The sequence below is a fragment of the Brachyhypopomus gauderio genome, chromosome 6 (assembly GCF_052324685.1).
Source record: "Brachyhypopomus gauderio isolate BG-103 chromosome 6, BGAUD_0.2, whole genome shotgun sequence".
Classification (NCBI taxonomy): domain Eukaryota; kingdom Metazoa; phylum Chordata; class Actinopteri; order Gymnotiformes; family Hypopomidae; genus Brachyhypopomus; species Brachyhypopomus gauderio.
The window spans coordinates 29,339,968-29,351,990 of record NC_135216.1 but is presented as its reverse complement, the minus strand read 5'-3'; the positions used below and the strand labels follow the sequence as shown (position 1 = coordinate 29,351,990).

At 42.7% G+C, this 12,023-nt stretch overlaps 2 protein-coding genes across 2 annotated transcripts in view; one reads left to right on the top strand and one right to left on the bottom strand.

Annotated features, from left to right (window-relative positions):
* Positions 1-2,438, top strand: part of ccdc134 (coiled-coil domain containing 134) — a 10,759-nt gene extending 8,321 nt beyond the window's left edge. Inside the window, exons 5-7 of the mRNA XM_077010333.1 lie at positions 539-720; positions 1,023-1,094; positions 1,207-2,438. Coding sequence (XP_076866448.1) covers positions 539-720; positions 1,023-1,094; positions 1,207-1,332 — 380 coding nt within the window. The 3' untranslated portion in view covers positions 1,333-2,438. The remainder of the gene's footprint in view (positions 1-538; positions 721-1,022; positions 1,095-1,206) is intronic.
* Positions 2,439-2,661: 223 nt separating this feature from the next.
* LOC143516385 (GTPase IMAP family member 8) lies at positions 2,662-4,953 on the bottom strand. Its single transcript, XM_077007936.1, is given in 5 exon segments — positions 2,662-2,903; positions 3,078-3,173; positions 3,176-3,794; positions 4,181-4,811; positions 4,937-4,953. Coding segments are annotated over 5 exon segments (1,605 nt in total).
* Positions 4,954-12,023: the final 7,070 nt, after the last annotated feature.

The following is a 12,023-nucleotide window of genomic DNA, read 5'->3' as shown; positions in this document are numbered from 1 at the left end:
ACTGGTCATCAATGTTTTGTTATTATTATGCTCAATAACTATAAGTTCAGGTCAATAAAGTTGTTTGGAAATGTGTTTTTGTATATATTGCACATACAAACAATAATATTCTGTAACTGGTTAATAAATGTTTCATTTTGTGCAAGTGTATATAATGACTATTACACCATTTATATTTTAGTCAACTAAATTATAATGATAATTAGTCGACTAAAACTAAAAATGACTAACTCCAATGACTAACTTATGACTAAAACTAAATTACATTTTAGTCAAAAGACTAAATTAAGACTAATTAACACTGGTAGGTTGTAACAGATGAAAGTACAGCACTGATCACCTGTGGAGTGAGTCTCCATTCAGATTCCTCTTGAAGATGGAGTAGTTTTCTACTGAGTGTGTGTGTGTGTGTGTGTGTGTGTGTGTGTGTGTGTGTGTGTGTGAGGTGTGTGCGTGTTGACCACAGATCTGCTGTGTCTGTCTGCTCTGACCTCCATCTACCCCGTTTCTCCACCCCCTCCTTGCCCCTTTACCCCAGCCTACTCCCATGTGGTGGAGAACACGGCGTTCTTCGGTGATGTAGCTCTGCGGTTCCCACGGATCGTGCATCACTACTACGACCGTAACACCGAGTGGGAGAGTCTTCTACGCTGGGGACTGTTGTTCTGTAACCAGACCGGCGTGTTCAGGGGGGGAGCACACCAGCACGTCCTCACACTGGTGTGTGTGTGTGTGTGTGTGTGTGTGTGTGTGTGTGTGTGTGTGTGTGTGTGTGTGTGCATAAATAGCATCTGCAGATATCAGTTACACAGAGCTGATTAGTCACAAAATACTCTGATACCCCCTTTAATTAAAATACTCCCTGATATCCCCTTTAATATCAACTTACACTTTCCAGAGAGATGCTCTGATATTACTGAATACTTTTGCTTCTCACATAGAAAAGCCATGTGATCAGTGTATAATGTCACTCCTCTCTCTCTCTCTCTCTCTCTCTCTCTCTCTCTCTCTCTCTCTCTCAGATGTCACAGGAATTGGGAATCACGGAAAAGTCTCCAGACTTCATTAACCCCTACCGTACAGAGAGAGATGATGTGAGACAACTACGTGCCTACACACACACACACACAATCTGCCCCCTCTCCCTCCCTGTCTCTATACCTGACTCTGTCTCTCTGTCTCTCTCTCTCTCTCTCTCTCTCTCAGGTGCTCCACACAGCAGAAGCCTTCCAGAAGCTTCTCCGTGAGGAGCAGAAGCGAAGGAGGAAGGAGGAGAAGAGGAAAGAGATGAGGAAGGGCCCCCGCATCTCTCGCTCCCGCACCGAGCTATAGCGCCCCCTGTGGCCAAGCGCTGACCGGCAACCACAGAGAGACAGGCAAACAGACAGATAGAGAGACATTCAGAAAGACAGACAGAGGGAGAGAATGAAGAAATCAGAAGCAGATCACACACACACACACACACACACACACACACACACACACACATATCTCAGAACCAGCCCAACATCAGGAGACCTGACGAGACTGGGAATGACACCATGGGAACACGAGAAGTATTGACTTTATGACAAGGGGGTGTGGTGGGTGTGTGGCTGTGGGCGTGGCTTGGGTGTGGTGGAGGCGTGGCTGGGGTGTTATCGTCTTCTGCTTCTCACAGGGCCAAACCACATGAATTTTATACTGTTTCAATTTGATGTTGATACTAAAAAGAAATCATGTAAAATAAGTTATTCCACTTTATTAAAATCATATGAATTAGAAATACAGAATAAACTGTTAAGACATTAAGAGCTGTGTTTTTACAGCTAGTCATTTATATTGTGGATATAATATATATTGTAAAAGGCAGTAAATCTGAATTTCTGGGTGTCTTGTGGGTGGGTAGTGTGTTTATGGTGGGTAGTGGAGACATTGTCCACACACGTCTCCACCCTGAGGAAGAAGGCATCTCCACATCTCCACCCTGGTTATGACTCCACCTCCTTATCTCCACCCTGGTGAAGAAGGCATCTCCACATCTCCACCCTGGTTATGACTCCACCTCCAGGATGATGTTGGGACTGTAGGAAGTGATGCTGTCAGTCTTTATACATTTAGATTTGCTAGATGAGAGGATTTGATGGAAAATGTTTCTTAACTGAATTTGATAGTTTAGGTTATTTGAAGGTGTACATACCTTTGACTGAATTTGGTACTCGTCAGTTCTAAGGAAGGTTATATTTTTCAAAAATGTATAAAACTTCATTAAATTTTTAAATGATCATTGTTATTTAGACTTATTTATATTAAATATTTCTAGTACAGTTAGGATGTGTGTGTCTGTATAGCACTATTGTTGATTCTTTGTTTTCATCTACCAGTGTGAATCATTCAATACCGCCTGTTGTATCTGAGGGAACTAAAATATTGGGAACAAATAAATCTTTTCTGTCCAATTCTCTGTATGGCCATTAGAGGGCGATACTGTGCCACTTAAATCAAAACTGAGGGCTGAAAGAATGTGGTAGTAATGTGGAAGTAAAACGACTCTGCTTCCCCTTTAAGGTGCATCATGTTTGGATTTGAAGCTGATTTGTGAAAGTATCTAAACAGTGTCAAATATACACTGGGATGGGATGATGAATATGATGAATCTTCTCAGTTAACTGATGAATCTTCTCACTGAACTCCACACATCGTCTGCTTTGCTAGTTTCCTAGTGGCTTTGAATGCTGCTGTCACTGCTTGTGTTCGGCTCACGCCTCTTCTCTCTGCTTCCTTGATTGTGTTCTCTCTCTCTTCTGCCGATATCTTTATCTTTCCCAGCAGTTTAGCAATGATGGTTATGTACACTTCAGCAATGAGAGATTCTTTAGCTTCAGATCTGGACTCCTCCAGTAAACACCAGTATATCTTCTGGACTCCTCCAGTAAACACCAGTATATCTTCTGGACTCCTCCAGTAAATGCCAGTATATCTTCTGGACTCCTCCAGTAAACACCAGTATATCTTCTGGACTCCTCCAGTAAACGCCAGTATATCTTCTGGACTCCTCCAGTAAACGCCAGTATATCTTCTGGACTCCTCCAGTAAACACCAGTATATCTTCTGCTGCTTCTGTTCCTCAGTGTAGCACTTTAATTTCTCCTTTAGCTTCTCTTCCTGGATCTTCACAATTGATTGTTCAAGACGAACATGCCTTGGTTTTTATCCACCATTGTATCTACAGCAGCCATGAGATCTTTAAATTGTGTGGAATGGGAAGAATTGTTGTCCACACAGTAAAATCTGTTTCCACAGCTCTCCACAAAGCTTCTGAGTTCTGGATCTCCAGTCTCGATGTACTGCTGGATTGTCTGTTTTTCCTTCTCTAGCTGATCCTTGTGGGTGAAGAGGATCAGGGTGTTGTCTTCTGCATTTGCACCAAAAGCATCTTTAAGTTCCTTCACCGTCTCCTTCTCCTCAGACGTGAATCGGCCAACTCTGAGCACAATAAGAAAAGCATGAGGTCCTGGAGATGCATATGTCAGGCATTTTAAAATCTCCTTTGTGGCTTCCTGCTCGTTTCTGGTGTCGTAGAGTCCCGGGGTGTCGATCACTGTGATCTCTTTACCCCCCCTCTCCATGGTTGCAGACCTGCAGTCTTTTGTTTGAGATGCTGAACTTGTTGCTGATTTGAAGACGTGTCTCCCCAGAATGGTGTTTCCTGTAGCACTCTTTCCTGCTCCAGTCTTCCCCAGTAAAACCAGTCTTCCCCAGTAAAACCAGTCTTCTCTGCTCTTTCCTCTCAGGACCCTGAAAGGGGTCTGTTGCTCCCACTGAAATAGAGACAACATTTGGTTTTGTCCAATCACAATCCACCAACCTCTTTACTCGCCTACACACTTCCTGTATTCATGGTAAACATAAATATTTACTTATAAAGTAGGTATAAATCAAATTCACTTACGTGTGAATAAAAAGCACAATATGATAATAAGGATTAAAGATGTTTACATGAGATATAATACAATGTGGTGTTTACATACTCTGACACATTAAATCAGAACAGATGTGAGAAGCACCAGTGGAGCTGAACTGACTGGTGTGATGCACCAAACGTCTAATCATAAAACCTGACAAACACGACAGGAGGAAGGAGAACCTGTTTGAGGCTCTGAAATAAAGAATATTTTTGAGTTATAGTTACTAGTGTTACTAGTTACTTCAGTCCTGCAATCTCAATCAATGTATGTATGCTGGTTTTACCTTGTTCAACCATGCAAAACTCTCCTCTCTTTGTGGTTATCATCAGATTGATCTTCTCTAGTAAATCCATGACCTGGCCCTTATCACTGCTGGTGTTGTTGAAGCAGTGGATTCTGTCTCCACAGTCCTTCACCAGCTGCTGAAGTTCACATCCTCCTTCTCCTTCCACAAAGCTTCCGACAGTCTCATCCTCCTCCAAATCATCTCCATGTGTGAAGAGCACCATGATGAAGTTCTGGATGTTTGGACCAAATAATTCTCTAGTAATCTCCAGCATCTCCTCCTCTTTCTCCAGCCGTTCTCCAAGAGGAACCACGAGCAGTACAGCATGGAGACCAGGCTGAGAGAGACGCACAAGCTTATCTTTCTCAAGCTGGAGATGTTCTTCAGGGAGGTCTGGGTCCAGAAGGTCTGGAGTGTCAGTCACACACACCTCCCTCCCCCCAGCCTGGCAGGTTCGTTCTTCACATGTCTTGGTAACTGTCTCTTTGTAGCGTTTAGGACTCTTGAACAGTTTCTGTTGCAGTATTGTGTATCCTGAGGAGCTCTTCCCAGACCCTCTTCTCACCAGCAGAACAATCCTGGGGAGACGAGGGTCACAGCAGAGGACAGTAGAGACAGTGATGAGTGTTTGAGTGGAGAACGCCAAACTTCTCTGCTGAGGTCAAGGTGATGGAAAGTAGATTGAGGTCATCAAGAGTCAAACTGCAACGTAAATGTCATCTGTTGTTGTGATAGGTCCTGGTGTGCTGTACAGTGAGATCGACGAGGCTGTGGAGAGTGAGGAGGCTTCACACCCAGACAATCCAGACAGCAGAGGACAGTGGAGACAGTGATGAGAGTTTGGGTAAAGGACGTCTAAACGTCTCTGCTGAGGAAAGGTTAGTGGAACTGAGGATTCTTGTACAGAGTTACTGAACAAGAGGAAGAATGAGAATCAAAAATTGCTCCTCCTAGAGCACTACCTATTCCCCCTAGAGCACTACCTATTCTCCCTAGAGCACTACCTATCTCCCCTAGAGCACTACCTTTTCCCCCTAGAACACTACCTATTACCCCCAGAGCACTACCTATTCTCCTAGACACCACCTATTTCCCTAGAGCACTACTTATTCCCCCTAGAGCACTACCTATTCCCCCTAGAGCACTACCTATTCCCCCTAGAGCACTACCTAGTCCCCTAGAGCACTACCTATCTCCCCTAGAGCAGTGTTTTTCAAACTTTTTTTGAGTGGGAGGGACTATTCTGCCTGGCATTCATTAAATGAACTAATTTATGAAATAAAGTGTTAGGGTAGGGTTGTGTTTGTGTATGATTCTTGGGGTGGGGTACATTTGAACACAGTCTGTATTTGTCCCCCGGGACGGATTTTGCACATGCCTGTCTTAATCAGTTTTTGTAATCTTGAAAAAAAACAAATAATAAATGGGGCTAATTTTCAAATTAAAAATAAAACATGACGGTAATGAGAATGATATTATTTGTATTTTAAAATATATTCATTCTGTAGTTGATACTCAATGTTAACTGACTAGTCATACCAGTCTGCCTAGATGACACCCATCAAACACCCATCAAAGAACATTTTATGGACAGCAGAGTGCACAATGTTTTTGCTACTATTTAGCATCCATTCATAATCACACCTCTTAGCTATAACTCCCTAGTTATAGTCACTAATGTAATGCATTTGTCCACAGAGAGGAGGAGCAGAGAAAACTCCAGCAGAGAATCCAGGAGAAAGAGAAGAAGGTCCAGGAGCTGCAGCAGGCTGTGGACACTCTGAATGTGAGAACTGAGCAGAGAACTGATGGAGCAGCTACTTCAGAGCTCAGACAGACCTCTCCTCCATCAGCTAGTGAGGAGACCAGTGTAGGACCTCTCCTCCATCAGCTAGTGAGGAGACCAGTGTAGGACCTCTCCTCCATCAGCTAGTGAGGAGACCAGTGTAGAACCTCTCCTCCATCAGCTAGTGAGGAGAATAGTGTTGTCACACTTTGGGATAGTTCAGCTTTAAATGAACGTCCATCTTGTCTGTGTCTCCTAACAGTGTTCTGCACAGACAGCAGTGGAGGACAGTGAGAAGATCTTTACTGAACTGATCTGCTCCATTGAGAAAAAGCGCTGTGAGGTGAGAGAACTGATCAGAGCTCAGGAGAAGGCTGAACTGAGTCAAGTTGAAGGACTCCTGGATCAACTGTATCAGGAGATCACTGATCTTAAGAGGAGAGACACTGAGCTGGAGCAGCTCTCCCACACAGAGGATCACATCCATTTCCTCCAGGTAGCAAACACTCAGATACAGAGGAACCTGCTCCTCATCAAGTTTCTATAAACACTCAGATACAGAGGAACCTGCTCCTCATGAAGTCTCTATAAACACTCAGATACAGAGGAACCTGCTCCTCATGAAGTTTCTATAAACACTCAGATACAGAGGAACCTGCTCCTCATGAAGTCTCTATAAACACTCAGATACAGAGGAACCTGCTCCTCATCAAGTTTCTATTATGACTCTTCACACAAGCTCATTAAGACAACAATAAATATAAAGTGTCTGTGTAATAACAAATGTGTCTTTGGTCTAATTTGTGTGAGTTCATTCATTACTCTTGTTCACCTTTATCTTTCTCCACTGTTTTCTTCTCTTTGTAGAGTTTCCAGTCTCTCCGTGTCTCTTCTGGATGTGAGGACTCATCCAGGATCTCTGTCCATCAACATCTCTCATTTGATGAAGTGAAGAAATCTCTCTCTAATCTTAAAGAGCGAATAGAGGAATTCTGTAAGGAGGAATTCAACAACAACCTTCCACATGGTAAGATGATCTGTCCTGTTCTGAAACATGATGATGAAACAGATCAAACTTTTGTGGTCGCTAAGACCCAGTTTCTGAAAGTATGTCTCCTTTTGTCAAAACTTAACACACTGCAGCCAATGCCACACACACAACACGCAAAACATCTCACAATTTTGGAAAAAGCAAACACCTCAATTCTTGCTAAAACCATATTTTTGCATCCAAACTCTACAAACAAATCAGATGACCAGCCTTTCCAATAGGCTCAGAGCTCTGCACACAAACAAACACACACAGAATATCTACAAACAAACACACAAATATCTAACCCCAGTTCAACTCCCATGATTCACAGCCTGCTTATTTCACTGTTGTGGTATCCACACCTGTATACTGGAGCTCCTGTTGCACATTCAAATGTTGTAAAGTCTTCGTGTTTCTGGGGTTTCTGACTCTCATTTGCCTTCGTTATTTATTCATGTGGATGACCTTCTTTGGTTTCTTTAGTCTTTGCTTCACCCTTTCTGTCACAGTCATACTGCCTATAGTTCTCTACTGTCTCTTCATCTCAAACTGTTTGCTGTGTTTACTCAAAACTTTAATCATTGAATGTGGTTTCCACACCATTTATGTTACATGCTGCCTAAATGGACATGAACTTCTTCAGCAAACCATGTTTGATCAATACAGATAATTTTGTAAACACTGAAATGGTCAAATTGAATGTTATAATGGTCAGGTGGAATGGAATGGTCAGGGGGAATGTTAAATTAAAATATAATTTAAATATCTAATTTAAATAATTTAAATAGATCATAGTGTTGAATTGCTTATGCGAGACACAAACATGATCACACCCAAAATCACATTAACAACCTCTTCAGAGAACCTTACATGATTTTAATCTCATTAAAGCAACAGAACCGGTCTCCTTTATAGAATTAAAGACCTTTATGCCAGAGACCTTTTTAAAGTGCGCCCCTTGTGGTGAAAATAAAATGTGGAGTGTATTCTGGTGTACGTTAAAGCAAAAGTTTGTTCACGCACAGCGACAAACATCTCAACAGTCACCTACTACGCTTTCTTTGGGCACTGACGTCACTAATAAGTGGGTGGGGCAGAATGAGAAGAGGAGTCGTCTGTTTGTGCGTCATATACACGATCCTTTACTGCTCTGTGACACTCTGGGACTGCAGCAGTAGAAATGCTGTGTACATCTGCACAAATATCTTCATCTGGTTCTGAGTGCTTGACAAGCTGAAATGCTTGTGTCCTACTGCCCAAAACCCGTTTGCTGAAAAAATATATATACAGGTAAGTTTTCTTTGTTGTTTTTAAACATACATCTACTTTCCAAATGTTCTAACCATTATATCCATTATAACCATTATGACCATTACAATGTCCAGTTCTTCAGGCTATGACAGAGCACCAGTAGTCTAACATCTTCAGTTCATAGTAATATCAGGATATATGTATAGAACATTTACAAATAACCTACAGGATGTCATATACAAAGATAATTAGGAATAACGTATCTTTATACAAGGATGTCATCTTCCTCATCCTCACCACAGACATACATATCTCAACATGGACATGCACTATGTACTACAGAGAAGTAAATATTTGAGTTAGATTGTCATTAAATAATTATCCTCTCACCTCACATCTAACTTCTCATCTCAACTCTCACCTCACCTCTTTCCTCACCTCACACCTCACCACTCACCTCACCACACCTCTCCTCACACCTCACCTCACACCTCACCTCTCTCCTCACACCTCACCTCACACCTCACCACTCACCTCACCACACCTCACCACTCACCTCACTACTCACGTCACCTCAACTCTCTCCTCACCTCACACCTCACCTCTAATCTCACCTCACCACTCACCTCACCACTCACACCTCACCACTCACTTCACACCTCACCACTCACACCTCACCACTCACCTCACCTTACACCTTACCACTCACACCTCACCACTCACCTCACCACTCACCTCACCACACCTCTCCTCACACCTCACCACTCACCTCACCTCACACCTCACCACTCACCTCACTACTCACGTCACCTCAACTCTCTCCTCACCTCACACCTCACCTCTAATCTCACCTCACCACTCACCTCACCACTCACCTCACCTTACACTACTCACCTCTCTCCTCACCTCACCACTCACACCTTACCACTCACCTCACCACTCACCTCACACCTTACCACTCACCTCACACCTCACCACTCACCACTCACCTCACCTCAACTCTCTCCTCACCTCACACCTCACCTCTAATCTCACCTCACACCTCACCACTCACCTCACACCTCACCACTCACGTCACCTCAACTCTCTCCTCACCTCACACCTCACCTCTAATCTCACCTCACCACTCACCTCACGTCACACCTCACCACTCACCTCACCACTCACCTCACCACGTCACACCTCACATCACACCTCACCACTCACGTCACACCTCACCACTCACCTCACCACTCACCTCACCTCTCACCTCACCTCTCACCTCACCTCAACTCTCTCCTCACCTCACACCTCACCTCTCCTCTAATCTCACCACTTATCTCACCTCTAATCTCACCACTCACCTCACTTCTCACCTCACACCTCACCTCTAATCTCACCACTCACCTCACTTCTCACCTCACACCTCACCTCATCTCACCACTCACTTCACCTCTAATCTCACCTCTTCTGACATCTCTCCAGTAAATCTTGCTTCCCAGAATATGAAATTTTTTTATAACTCCTGGAAAATGGACGCAAATCACATTAGGCTATATTATAAAAATAAAGGCATTTTTTAAATACAGCCCTTTACATATAATCTTATATATTATATGTAAAGTTTACTATATGTTTAAATTATATGTAAAGTTTATATATATACTGTAAGTTTACTGCGTGTTTCACAGGCGCTGCTGTCAAAACCCTCGATTCTAATAACGATAATCTCAATCGTGCATGTAGTAGATTGCACGTGATTCACGTATGATATAGTCCATGGTCTTAATGCACTTTTCAGGGTTGTGTATACCTGGTGTTATTTTTACCCTCTGGAAACACAAGCGGTGGTAAAATGGATAAAGGAGCCCCAGAAAACTCTGCACATACTAAAGAAGGTAAACTGCACAGAGAAGACAACTTGGGTTTCTGATCCAGCTGACCACGGTAAGGGGAATCATTTTGTTTTCGACGCATTAGTTCTGTTGATATGTGTTTTGTGCTGCATCTTGTGCCATTGTGCGTTTGGTTTGTTCAGATGCATTTGATACATATCGTGTTCATACTTCAAACGACCCACACCTGAATTCGTTTAAAACTGAGACCCCAAAAAAATACAAAAAAGACAAAATAAATACAATATCTAAACAAAGTAATTGAAGAGTCTAGACTGTAGCCAGTGTTGGTCAGTACATAGTACTGAATGGCACATGAGGTAGAAAAAAACATTCTGGAATAACAGATTAGCAATGTTGTGTTAGTGCATGTGACCAAGTTACACAGTCCAGTTGTGTTTGTGTGTGATGGCCAGATGGTGGGAGAGTAAGAAGCCCCTGTGATGGATCTGATGGGTCTCATTGGTCTGATGAGTTTCATAAGTCTGATGGGTTTCATAGGTCTGATGGGTTTCATAGGTCTGATGGGTCTGATGTGTTTCATAGGTCTGATGTGTTTCATAGGTCTGATGGGTTTCATAGGTCTGATGGGTCTGATGGGTTTCATAGGTCTGATGTGTTTCATAGGTCTGATGGGTCTCTCACAATGCTGAGAGCCTTTTGGATACAGTGGTTAATCATTCCATGAGAGAAGGAAAAAAAAGTCCCCTATGATCTTTTCAGCTGTCCTCACTGAAGAGTCTTTGTTTAAGTTGTCTTGTGATCAGATGTAGCGCAGCTCCCAAACCAGACAGTGATGCACCTACTCAGGATGCTCTCCATGGTTCCTCTCCATGGTTCCTCTCCATGGTTCCTTTGTACAATGTGGTGTGGATTTGAGGAGGCATGTCAGCTTTCCTCAGTCTCCTCAGAAAGAGTAGAGATGCCATTGTGCTTTCTTGGTTAGGGAGCTGGTGTTGAGGGTCCAGGTGAGGTTCTCCACCATGTGAACACCAGGAATTTGGTACTCTTGATGATCTCCATGGAGGAGCCATCGATGTTCACTGGAGAGTGGTCACTATGTTCTTCTGAAGTTGACCTTCTCTTTAGTTTTAGTTTTGTTTGATTTTTATTTCATTTAATTTTTAAAGTATTGTAACGAACTGCGTGACGCAGAGCATTGAGGCGGACACAAATGCTGAGGAGAGAGAGATTTATTAAATGGAATTCCATAGGCAGAGTCGAAATAACGGGCAGGGGTCATAACAGGTAGGCAGTCCAAACGTGAAATGTACACAGGCATAACTTACAAGACACGGAGAACCAGGCAGGAACGAACGGGGATCGCACAGGAGACAAAGGACACCAAAAACACAGACTGAGCAAACAAACGAATAATAACACTGACCGAAAGAACAAAGTACAAACTGACTCATAGCACAAAATAACCGATACCGACATGGGAGACACAGGGACTATAAATACACAGAACTAGACTAGAAACAGGTGAAGACAATGACACAGGTGTGGCAGATGAGGGAAAACCATGGAGACAGACAACAGGGCGGGATCAACGAGCAGGGAACAACACAGACACGAGGAACAGGGAAACTGGAGCGACAGCTAGGAGAGGGGGGCGTAGCCCTACGTGACAAGTATTCTTAATCTGTTTCATTTTATGCACTTTTTTGTACTAATTATAGTCATTTTAATTCATGTTTATCCCTTTAAACATTTATTTTATTTATTTTAAATGAGTTCAATTTAACTGTATTTGTAACATTTTTATTTTTAATTTTTCTATTTTTTATAGCTATCACCTCAGGAAGATACTTACCAAACTATGTAATGAAAAAAGCTTTATTAT